This window comes from Camelus bactrianus, chromosome X (genome assembly GCF_048773025.1).
Source record: "Camelus bactrianus isolate YW-2024 breed Bactrian camel chromosome X, ASM4877302v1, whole genome shotgun sequence".
NCBI lineage: Eukaryota > Metazoa > Chordata > Mammalia > Artiodactyla > Camelidae > Camelus > Camelus bactrianus.
Genome location: NC_133575.1, coordinates 59,505,698 through 59,518,014, shown reverse-complemented (window position 1 = coordinate 59,518,014; position 12,317 = coordinate 59,505,698). Strand labels below are relative to the sequence as shown.

The 12,317-nt window shown below is 53.8% G+C and overlaps 1 protein-coding gene across 3 annotated transcripts in view; it reads right to left on the bottom strand.

The window, feature by feature from the left end:
* Window positions 1-2,083: 2,083 nt before the first annotated feature.
* Window positions 2,084-12,317, bottom strand: part of IQSEC2 (IQ motif and Sec7 domain ArfGEF 2) — a 75,922-nt gene continuing 65,688 nt past the window's right edge. For 2 of the 3 annotated variants that reach the window (XM_010970679.2, XM_074359250.1), the window contains 7 exons: window positions 10,948-11,087; window positions 10,053-10,178; window positions 8,072-8,171; window positions 7,335-7,496; window positions 5,538-5,711; window positions 5,014-5,063; window positions 2,084-4,411 (listed from right to left, as the gene is read on the bottom strand). In XM_010970679.2, the coding sequence (XP_010968981.2) occupies window positions 3,446-4,411; window positions 5,014-5,063; window positions 5,538-5,711; window positions 7,335-7,496; window positions 8,072-8,171; window positions 10,053-10,178; window positions 10,948-11,087 (1,718 nt within the window). In that variant the 3' untranslated portion in view covers window positions 2,084-3,445. The remainder of the gene's footprint in view (window positions 4,412-5,013; window positions 5,064-5,537; window positions 5,712-7,334; window positions 7,497-8,071; window positions 8,172-10,052; window positions 10,179-10,947; window positions 11,088-12,317) is intronic. The other variant, XM_074359251.1, reaches the window with a different exon arrangement.

The following is a 12,317-nucleotide window of genomic DNA, read 5'->3' as shown; positions in this document are numbered from 1 at the left end:
TCCTACTTCTGAAAGTCTTGTCCTGCACTGTCCAAAATGGTTATCACTGTCCACATGTGGCTAGTGAAACTGAAATGGAAAAATTCAGTTCCTCTGTTGCAACCAGCGACATTTCAAATGCTCCATAGCCACATGTGGCTAGGCATCACCGTACTGAACAGCACAGGTAGACGACATTTCCATCATCCCAGACAGACGAACAGGACAACACCGGTCTAGGATAAGAACTCTGTGAGATTCTAGGAACTTTGTCTTTTGTTATGCATTGTCCCTCCTCATCCATATCCCCAAAGAGATTGGCAATAGAACCTTTGAGGACAGCCAAAGAGCTTCTTGTCTTCAGGTGTCCAGAGAAATGGGGAGGTGAGGAGCCAAACACCCCTCCACAGTCCGGACGGTGAGCCTCCAGGGAGGAGGAGGGGGTAGAGCAGGAGGGGGTCCTTGAAGCCCATCTCACAAGAGTGAGAAAACCTGCGTCAGCAATGGTGGGGGAAGCACATCTGTCAGAGGGGAAGACATGGGTAAAATGCTGAATTTGGAAATTATGCACAGGTCTTTTCAGGGAATGATGAGTGGAGAGCCAAAACGTGGGAGAGAAACGAGAGTTCAGAGTATCCAGATCAGCTGGGGCAAAACGGTTGAGGACTTCCAACATCAAGACAAGGAGTTTGCACTTGTTTCTGCAGGTGACCGAGAACAGCTGACTGTGTGTCTGGCAGGGGGTAGGCATTTCACGCGCATTTCTTAACAACTGCCCTGCAAGATGATTATTCCTATTTTATAGGTGAAAGACCAGGCTCTGAGAGACAAGGTGACTTGCCAAAGGCAACCTGGTCAAGTCTGACTGAGCCAGGATTTGAGTGCTAAAAAGATGAGCTCTGGGAAGACAAAACCCAGCAGCAAGCTGAAAGTGGGAGAAGTGGGAACAACCAAAGGCAGTCCAGCTTGGTGGATCAGGGGAGAAACAAAAAAAATGCTGATTGGACTTGACTCCAGACCAAATACTTAGATGGCCCCAGCTGCTGCTTTTGCCTAAATGTGGGTATGAGAAAGAAAACAAAGATGTTGATCCAAGCTACTAGAGTGGGGCCATCCAAACCGCTCCTTCTTAGAAGCCATTCCAGACTCTAAGAAGATCCCCCCAAATATTTCCTGACTGCTGCTCCTGGGGACCCTGATGACCCTAACCGAGAGCCAATGACCCCCATTCCTCCTAGGCTCTGCTGAGACCCAGGTCCTGATCAGTGGTGCTGGAAACGTGTCCATTTCATAGGGATGCAGTTTGGGGGACAGGAAAAGGGCCTGGCCTAGAAGTTAGGACCTCCCCCTGCCCCACCTGACTTATTGCATGACCTTGGGAAAGACATTTCCCCTCTCTGGGCCTAACTCATCCTCTGGAAACTTTAGGGAATGCACCTATTTGTTATCTAACACCCCAAGATACACACAGAACTCTTATAACACACGTTTTCCAGCCCCTGGCTTCCTGGCCCAGATCGCCCCTCACCACACACACACACACACACACACACACACCCCCTTAAGGACAAAAATGTGGCCAGCCATGGGGAGAGACGGGAGGGCTCCAGGGCAAAGCCAGGCCAGCGATAGGAAGGGTGAGACTAGATCCCACAAGAGTAGACAAAGTATCCAACCTGTGAAGGGAAGAGAAGGGTACCAACTTGCTGAGCACCTATTCCACACTGGCTGCTAGATATCTGTCACCTCACACCATCATCACAACCCCATGTGGCAATGGCTTATCACCCCAAGTTTTAAACTCAGGAAACGGAGACTCAGAGCGGGTGCCTTTTCCGAGGGCAACTAGGAAGGGAAAAGCCCAGAATTTGAACTGGATCTCCCAAGCCCAGACCCTTGCCACTGTCACGCAGATTGTTAACAAAACGAGACAGGAAAACCTCCCTCACCCACACCTCCCACCCAACCAAAGCCTCTCACCCACCCAGGTGCCTGAGTTTCCACCATCAGTGACTCACCTCCCTGAGCTAAGGCCTCTCTCTCCCCTCCCTCCCCGGGGCTCCACTGTGAGGAAGGGGGCGCAAGGAGGAGGCAGAGGCGGGAGGTGAGCACAAGGTCTTTTATGAGGCATCAAATATACATTCTTATATACAAGGAGGAAAAAAGACAATGCCTAAACCCCAGCTCCTCTCCATACAGCCCCTCCCTCTGCTGCCCTCCCCCGCCCCCAAGCCCCGGGGTCCCTGGGCCTTCAGACAGCCAGGGTCTATCTGTCTGTCTGTCTGTACTGCAGCTCATGGTGGAGAAGGGAGAGGGTGGCAGGAGCTGAGAAAGGAGCTGGCTATGTGGGGCAAGAAGAGGAGCTGGGGCTTGTAAAAAATATATTTATAATAAATAAACAGGGCTGTAAAGGGGCTGGGGAGGCAGCGGAGAGTTTGACAGACAGAAGGACTCAGGCATCCTGGCTCCCAGCCCCCGCTCTGATGGCTTCAATCTCTGTCTCAGGAAGGACATCCTGGGCTCATGGCGGCCCTCTGGGAGCCCCTCTCCCCAGGGCCGATGCTGGGTGCCCTGCCCCAGCGAGGTGTGTGTGGGTGATATCTGTAAAGTGCATCGTCTTCAGCTGTAGGTGGGGTAGGTGTGAGGGCATGGGGAGGGGCATGCAATATGGGTGAGTGAGGACAGTGCCCTTCTCATCCCAGACCTGAGCCCCCTGCCCCAAACCTGTCTGGATTTTGATCAGGATAAACACGTTGCAAGGACAGGCAAGGTCATGAAGCTGAAGAGGTCTGGGCTTGGGGCCCACTGGAGAGAGGGCAGCAATTGGTTCCGAAGAGGAAGGACTGCCTCACCTGGGGACCAGCATCAGTGGGGGCCCACCCACTGAGGGTGCTGACAACTCCACGTCCTCCAGCAGGCAGAGAGACACCTGGAGGTGTGTTGCCAGGCCCTGAGGTCAGAGAGAGGGCCCAGCCAGCTGAGGTTTGGCCACAACACTACAGAGCTCCCTCCTAGCCTCATGAGGCCTGAGGCTCCCTGGGGAAGCCTTCGCCCTCTTGGCTCCTGACACCTGCCCTTCCCTACCAGCCCAAGCTGACAGGAGCTCACACTGGCCTGGAGGTCTGAGGACACCCAACTAGACCTCCAGGGAGAGGCGTAGGGGAGAGGATGAAGAGGGGGAAAAAAGAGGCCGAGGATCTCTGAAGGGTCCTCACCACTCCGCAGAGCTCAAGAGCCCTGCATACAGGCTTCATGTGGCAAGGAGCTTTGCTCAAATCTGGAAGGAAACCCCATGGAGACGGCTGGGGCTTTAGAGGAGGGGTCCCGAGGCAGGGAGGAAGTGGGGAGGAGGACATTTCTATGTGTATATATATTTTGGAAAAACTGAGGAGGCAGAGAGGGTGTGAGGCCCCTCTCCTGTGGCTTCCCCAGACCTCCCTAGTCCCCAGCTCGCTCGCTCCATTCATCAGACCACGGTGCTGATCCGGCTTGGCTTGGCCTTGGGGTTTGCAGTGGGGGGATTGGCCGTGCCAGGGGGCCCAGAGGCGTGCAGTGGGCCATGGGGGGAAGTGGGCGGCAGGGGCGAGTGCGGGGTGTGGGGTGAGGGTGGGGGTAGGGGTGGGTAGGAGGGGTGGGGTGGGATGGGTGAGTGCGGTGACAATGGTGACTGGGGGTGGTGGGGGTGGGAGTAGGAGCTCCCTGGTGGCCGGGATCCAGGGCCCCCAGCGGCCCCCGCTGCTGGCATCATCTGTGGGTGGTGGCTGAAGATGAAGTGCTTGGGGCCCTGTTTGTGGGCTGGAGGGTGCTGGGGGGCAGGACTGTACAGGGGCAATGGGGAAGTGGGCTGGTGCAGAGGGTGGCGGCCATGGGGAGCAAACTGGGGGTGTCCTCCAGCCCCCCGTCTGGGAGCTCTGCCTGGCCGGCCCAAGGTATAGTGCTGGGGGCCCGGGACTGGGCCGTGGGCATGGAAGTGGCGATGTGGCCCCACAGGAGGAGCCGAGGCGGGAGGTGGGGGGATGGAGCCCAGCTGTGGCAGGGGCGGGGGCTGCTGAGGTGGTGGGGGGAGAGGGGGTTGCTGGGGCGGGAGGTAGGGTGGTGGGGCAGGGCCTGGTCCTTGGCAATACTGGGCATGCAGGGCCTGGAGCTTGGACTGCCCATCAGGTAGCACCCCCAGGCCACCGTGGCTGTGACCATGGTGGTGGTGGTGGTGGTGGTGGTGGGTGGAAGAAGCAGAAGAAGAGGAGGCAGAGGCCTGGCCTGTTGGCGGTGGTGGCATCTGGAAGGGCCCCTTGCCCCGCTTGCTTCCAAATAGGGAGCCCAGGAAGGATGAGGAGTTGGAGACGGGCCTCTGGCTCTTGTACTCCTCTGGCGGCGGGGGTGGGGGCGGAGGTGGCATCCTCTGATGAGGGCGTGGACTGCTAATAACAGACCCCTGGAAGGGGGGAGGGGGGGAAGTCAGGCCGGTCTCCAGGTCCTAAACCCCCAACCCTCAACTCCACCCGGTCCCTGAGGGCTGGAGCTGGGGAGACAGGACCCCCCATGGCATAATGAAAACCAAGTCACAGTCCTGTACTTGTACATGGAGCACCCCAGCTTGCAGAGCTCTGCGGTCACATCCACTATCTCATCTGAGCCTCAGCTGGGTGAGGAAGAATTAGCAGTACCTCCTCCTCATCCCCATTTGGCAGGCAGGGAGTATGTTAGGCCCAGAGGGACAGAGTGACTTGCTCCGGCTCAAAGAGCAGCCCTGGGAGGTAAGAGCTTCTCTTGGCCCAACTCCAAGGGCACCACTACTTGGAGTCGGCCCTGGGGTTGAGAGGGGGCTTGGGAGAGTGGAAGACAGACTGAGAGACAGGCAGAGTGAGGACAGACAGAGTTGAGGACAGATGGAGAGAGTGGTTGGCTGGGAGAGGCAGCCGCAGGGTTCCCGGCAGGGAAGAGGGGGAAGCAACAGGTCCCCTCCTCCTCTGGGGCTCCACGGGAGGCGGGGCAGGGCTCATGCAGAGGATGAGTGGGGCAGGAGCCGGCACTTACTTCGATGGTGCTGTCCAGCGATCCCACGCTGTTACGCCGCCCCCGCTTCCCTGCACCCACAAGCAAGGAGCCCAGCGTCAGAGCAGCAACCCCCCCTCCCCACCCTGCTGGGCTCCAGAGCTGGGCACCAGGTCTGGGCCCCTCCCGGGGACAGACACCCCTATTCCCTTTCCCCCGTTGAAGAGGGGGAGGTGGGGAGGAGGAGAGGTGGAAAAGGAGGAGCGAGAGGAGGAAAAGATGGAGAAGGAGGAGAGGTGGTACCAGAGAGACAGAAGAGGAAAGAGAGGAGAGGTGGAGCTGCAAGAGAGAGGGGGGCTAAGGCTGTGGCCCGACTTCACACTCCCTGGCCCAAACCCTGGGCTCCGCCTGTTCTGACCCGGCTCCCAGGCCCCAGGGCTCTGGATGAAGGCAGGGTGCGTGCACGTGTGGCGGGTGCGAGGAAGGCTGGCAGTCAGTGATAGGAGGCAAAGAGGACACCCAGTCCCACGGCTCCCCAGCCAGGGCAGGGGTCCCGGAAGACTTGCCTGCATCTGAGAGGTCTCTCAGGGAACTGCTGAGGGCGCCCCGTTTGAGCCCATCGCCTGCCCCATACGTGTCCTCCAGGCTGCTTCGGGCCAGCGTGCCGTTCACTGAGTCCTTGGCCCCTCCAGGCTGCGAGGCATTCGGCCGCATCATACCCTTCTGCTTCTCCAGCTCCGCTGGGTGGCAGTGAAGGAGACGGGGAGAGACGGTCAGGAACAGGCGTGAGGCCCCGCAACTGACTCCAGCCCTCCGTGGGCCCCCCCTCTTCTCGCCCACTCTGTCCTCAGGCCTCCTGCTTCACCCCCTGGATAGCTAGCACATTTCCCCCAAACCTCTGCTCCATCTCCTAAGCCCTGCAGTGCCCAGCCCTTCTTAAGCCACCTCTTCAGGCTCAGGCTTCTCTGGTCTTCTCTCTGTCCCTCTCCAAGCCTGCTCCTCCTGCTCCTCTCCCCTTGCTTCTCCCCTCCCCTGCCTGGTCTCCCAAGCCACCCCTCCCTGACTTTGAAAACAGAGCTTTACAGCGGCTGCTTTGTTCCCAGAAGGGGCAGGGAGACCCTCTGAGCCTGTGGCGAAGGGCACTCATTGCAGAGCCCGCTCAGTTCTCAGATACCTTGCTCCAGAGCAGAGGGCTCCTGGAAGGACAGGAGCAGGAAACCAACGGGAATCGAGTCCTCTATTAGAGGCCAGTAGTATGCTGGCTGCTATGCGTACTTGGTCTCTCTCAGTCCTCACACCAGTTCACAGTATTAGCAGCCACAGTTTTCAGAGGAAGAAACTGAGAATCCAAGAAGTCATAGAGCTCACCCTGGGTCATACAGCTGGAAATGGGGGAGCCGACATTCTGGAAGCAGGTCTGCCTGAGTCCAGAGTCTGTGCTCTCTGGCCTTCCACCCCCACCTCCCTGTGGAGGTCACGGAGACTTCTGGTCATCGCCCTCCCTTCATCCTGGCATGCACACCCCTCTCTCTGAATGTCCCCAGGGTCTCAAGGATCTGGTGAACTGAATGAGCGACGCTGCCTTGCTGAGGAGTTAGCATACACCCTGGAACTCTGAAGGTCTCACCAAGGAGCCGTCTGCCGCCTCTGTCTGTCTGTCTGTCTCTCTGTCTGCCTGTCTCTTTCTCCTTAACACCATGTTACTTAACTGTGACTGCTTAGCCTGGAGAACAGAAAGCTTGGGGGGTGTTGAGAGGAATGAGAGGTAATCACTCTTTTTCATTATATAGGATCAAAATGACTTGATGTGGCCCCAGGGGGCTGGGAGGAAGGGTCCCCAGGACTTAGCTCAGGAACTGGAACATGGGGAGGGGAGAGGAGAGACGGGGAAGGGGAGTAACTTTTTTGGATGCCTTGGGTGTTCAACAGTGATGTCCTATGAACATGGGGGACACATCTTCACCTTATCTCATTGAATCTCCAACTCTGTGAAGGAGATTTCACCATCCCAATTTCACGTATGAAGAAACTGGGGCTCAGAGAGTCAGGCAACTCACCCCAGTTTACCCAGATAATAAGTAGCAGAGTTGGGATCTGAAACTAGAGTCCTCCAATACCCTGATTCTTCTCCCTGCTGCCTTTCAATAAAAGGAAGAGTTGGCTCATAATTAGGGCTTGGAATAATAATCTGAGGTTAAGAGGTAATGAGCCTCTTGTCACTGAAGGTATCCAAGCAGAGGCTGAAGGGTTCCTGGAATGAAGGTAGGAAGTTTGGACATGCTAACCCTCAACTCTGAGCTCCTCAGAGGACAGGATTCTTAGTGTCCACAAGGCACTGTATCAGATGTGGCTGGGCTACTCACACTCCACGCGGTATTTCTCCATCTCCTGCACCTCAGCGATGGACTCGCGCAGGTCGGATGTGAAGCGCAGCCGGTCCTGGAGGCTGGGGGCGTTGAAGATGATGAGGACTTTGCGCTCCCCACCAGGGACTGCAGATAGCAACTTGATCCCAAATTGGTAATCTGTGGGGAAAGGGGAGATCGGGCACCTCTGTCAGGACTGAAGCAAGGTGGCCCACATGTGAAATAATTTTTCTGATGTCCAACTCTGATCCAGCCTCTTCTCTGCACGAGCATCACTGGTGGCTCCCCTTTGCTCCAAAGCCCCCAGACTCCTGGTAGTCTTGGCCCTGGTACTCCCTATACTCTGGGACATCGAGGCAAACTGAACTCTGGCTGCTCTCTAGAACCCTTTCCTTCATGCCTCTGCCTCTACTCACATTGCTTCTGCCACCCAGAAGGCCACCCATCAAAGCTCCTCTGGCTCAGTCCTTCAACGTGCAGTGTGATCACCATCTCTTTGGACCACCAGAAAACATACACGCCACAGTTCTCTGTGAGACCATGAGCTCCCCAGGGCACAGACCCAAGTCACACTCCACCCTGGCCTGCCTTGTATCCCAGGACCAAGTAGGTGCTTCGGAGACCTTAGCCCAGTTGTAAAGGAGTCCCAAAACTGGAGGTTGGTGTGGACGAAGGATGAGCATGGGGGCCATGGAAAAGACTCTTGGGATGCTGGGATCGAAGAAGGGACTCACATGAATTCTGGAAGAGCTGCATGTGCATTTCCACGAGGGGAAAGGACTGACGGAAGCTGTACGTCACCAAGATCTTCTTCTTCTGGAAAATTTTGGTGACCTTTGGCAGGGGTAGGAAAAAGACAAGAGGCAGGGTTTGGGGTGGGGAATTTCCATATGTCAATTTCTTGTCGCTGCCCTCCCCACCCACTGCCACTAACAGACATATACACACAAACACAAATACCCACAAGTTGGGGAGAACTGAAGCTTTCGGAGCAGAACAAGAGAGACAGGAGAAAATGTAAGTTCCTGATACAATGACGAGGCACAACAGGCACTGATGAGTTTTTTTTGTTTTGTTTTGTTTTGTTTACAGGAAGTAACTGAATGCTGCTCCCTCCAGGAAGCCTGTTCTAACACCTCACACGGATTCCCCCGCCCCCCATTTTCCGAGCTTCCAGAGTGCAGGATCAATGCCTTTCACCAATAGGCTTTAGGAGGGCACTCTGAGTGTGTGGTTGCCCTGCCAGACTGGGAGCGCCGTGAGGAGTCTGGTTTTCCATCTTGCCCACTTCTACCAGACCCAGCATACTTTAGCACACTTTAGCAATCTCCAAGAAACCGATGTAGACCTTGGACAACCCAAGGTCTTTATCAAGTATGTGGGTGCTCTGGACTCAGCTAACATCGGTTGCAAACACCTCAGACAATCTGCAAGTGGCATTTGAAAGCACATTATTTGAGTTCAGGATGGTTACAGGACATAGTTGTGTGAAGCATTTTTTTAGCCCTTCGGACTATGAACTCCCCAAGACCGAGGACTGAGTTTCCCTCATCTCTGTGGACCTAGTACCTAGCATTTGGGCTGGACACTCACAGGTGTAGGTGCATGATGGGCAGTGAAATGTTTACTCAGCACCTGTGTGGGCCAGACCCTTCTCTGGGTTAGGCTAGTCCACATCTGATTTCTTATCCCCATGACAACCCTGAGATGGGGATTAGCTCCACTTCACAGAGGAGGAAATGAAGGCTCAGAGAGGGCATTGGAGGGGTTTTATCTCAAGCAGCAGTTCTCAACCAGGGGTGACTCTGTGTGCCCCCCCTAGCAGAGGGGGGCATTTAGCAATGTCTGGAGACATTTTGAGTTGAAGGAGTGATACTGGTATCTAGTAGGTAGAGACCAAGGATGCTGCTAAACATGCCACAATGCACAAGACAGCTCCCACGACAAAGTCTTTTCTGCCCCAAATGTCAATAACACCGAGGTTGAGAGACCTGCTCTAAAGGAGAGAAGACCAAGGGAGGACAGGTCACTGTCCTCAAATCCCTGAGAAGCTATCTCAGAGCAGAAGGAGAACACTTATCCTCTGTGATCCCAAGTGTTGAGTGGAGACTGTTGGAGGAAACTCATTGAGAGACAGATTCTATTAATCAGAGCTGCCCGACCAGGAAACTGGCTGCCTTGGAGGAAGGCAGCCGTCTGTGCCTGCACTCCTGCAAGCAAAGGGCCATGCAGGAAGCTGGCTCTTTCCCTGGATAAGAGGCTGGACAGGAGACCCCGAACTTCCCTTCCCACCTGCTGAGTCCTAATAAGAATCCCACTTGAAAAGACACATGTCTACATGGGTGATGAGCTCAGTTTTAAGAATCACTTCAAGCATCCCAACCACCAGAAGGCTGCAGACCGACCCCAGGGTCACAGGTTCACCTTCCTCCAGCCAACCCTCTGAGCTATTGAGGTGGGCAGGGCCATTTCTACCACTTCCTAGATTGTAAATCTGGCATCTGACCCCACCGTCTGTACATTTTCTGCACCCGTGTGGCTGCCACTACCTTCAGATGGATACTCCAAATGGTGAAGGAGGGCAGAGGTGCCCAGATGACATGGCAGAGCTCCTCATCTGCCACGCCTCCACCCACCAATGTTAACTTGGTTCACACCAGACCCAGGGTCCCAGTGCACCACCACCCCTCAGTCTCTCTGCCATAGTGCTCATACCACAAGGAGATCATTGAAGAGGAAGACCTCCCGCTGATGTAACCCTAGCCTCTGAGGGCGGTTTGGATCTGGCACCTCATAGAGCTGGCAGCAGCAAACCAGTCGACGGTGAGGAAGAGACAGGACCTAGATAGGCATGAAGAAATAGGTGTCAGCCAGGCCAGCCCACCAGCTTCAGGCATCTTAATACTAACAGCAAGAGGAAGTTTACCTCTGGTACATATCACTGTCACTCTGACACAAGAAGTCTAAGCAACTAAGGTCGAGGCTTATCTTTGTCCCTGCGGCTCCCTCTGTCTGGAATGCCTTCTCTGTATGGCCACATGCCACCCCTCCTCCAAATTCCAGTTCCAGCGATCTCTCTTCTAAGAAGCCATTCCTGATCCCCCTGGGCTGAAAATGACCTCTCCCTCCCATGTCCTCCTGTGAATAAACCTAACTATAAGGCAGAATATTGTGTCTTTGTCTGACCACCCCACTCCCCCATCTGTGAGTGCTCCCAAGGACAGAGACCACATCTAATTCATATCTGTGTCCCTGGTACCCATGGAAATGCAGAGTTCAGTGGAAAGGCATCCACAAACATCTGTTGACTAAAAGACTAGAATGTGTTCTTGGCTCCGGTCATCAGCTAACTATTATCTTGGCTGCTTACTTGGGATGGAAAGACCAAACCAGAGGTGGGAAGGATGCTAATATTTATTCAGCACCCACAATGTGCTTTGCCATGAGCCAGATGCATTCCCATAGAGCGTCTCACTCAACCTGTACCACAACCCCTGAGCAACGCAGCACACCCACTCCATTTGGCAGTTGAGGGGAGCCCAGGGCTCAGAGAGGGGGCATGGACTCACCACCCAAATCCTGCCCCTCTGCAGCCTCCTGAGACACTTACTGGTTTCTTGCCCACAATCATGCGCTCCACGGCCTGCACCTGGGACACATGGTCATCGTTGGTCCGCAGTTCACGCCCTTGGATGCGCTGGTAAATGCCCACCAGGAGGTCTCGGGGGATGTCTTCACCATTGTCAACCCCTGGATGGAGGGAATAAACAGGGATATATAGCATAAATGTGGGGAGTGGGTGGTAGGGATTCTCCACAACACCTCACACCCAGGTGTGGGCTCTAACAATGGCCAGGAATGGAGGGAGTGGGCACCCTTGGTCCCTTGGTCAGGATCAGACTAGGAAAGGTGCCTTCAACAAGACAGCCAGTTGCTTTCTTCCCCAGTGTGGGGATTTTGTCTAAACAACTCAGAGCATACTGCGATTTAAAAAATCAGGTACTTTTCTTTTGTTTTTGCCTTTTCTAATTAGCAAAAATAATGTTAAGTGATAATATCCAGTGTTAGTAAGAGTTCAGGGAAGCAGCCATATCTACAAACACAACTGTAGTTTGGCAAGCCTAAATATTCAGTGATTCCTCTTCTAGGAATCTGCCCTAAAGAATTACTCAGAAATATGTGCAAAGATCTATGTATGAGTGCTGCTTATGAGAAAAATTGGAAACAACCTAAGTTCTAATAGAGGATTAGTTGAGCAAAGCTGCGTACATCCATGTAATAAAGTAGTTTACAGCTATGGACACCTAGACGTTTACCAAATAATCGTGAGAAAATTCCTGTAGCAAGTTAAGCGAAAAGAGCAGGATGATAAATTGCATGTACAGCATGATTTTTAACTGTATAAAAAGTTACATATACCTAGGAAAAGAGACTAGAATACACCAACATATCAACCATGGTTGCCTCTAGGGGGCAGAATTTGGGCTGGTTAAAAATTTTTTAATAATATTCTATCTTTCCAAAATTTCTGGAATGAGCAGGTATTGGCTTCATTTGTTTGCTTATTTATTTAATAATTGGAAGGGGAAAAGATATACACAAATACAAACATGGATATAAAATACATATATGTATACGTGTGCATATCTTTATGTATCTGTATACACAGAGAGAGACAGAGAGGGAGGGGGTGAGATGGGGAGAGAAGAAGGAAGAATGTATGAAATGAATGAATGAACGAATGAATGACTAATGGCAGGATTCTGAGAGACAGCTCCAGATGGCCTCTGATCTGTCGAACTCCCTCCTCCCAAGTCTATCATCCTTCTCCATTCCTGTCTACTGAGTGAAACCCACTCACTCTTCTCCAAACCTTCTGCTAGAGAAAATGTTTTCTCCTTTGGAAATGTCGTGCCTCCTCCTTAGACACCAGGTGCTAAAGGAACAGCCTTCATCGCACTGCCTTTTCGCCTCAGCTGC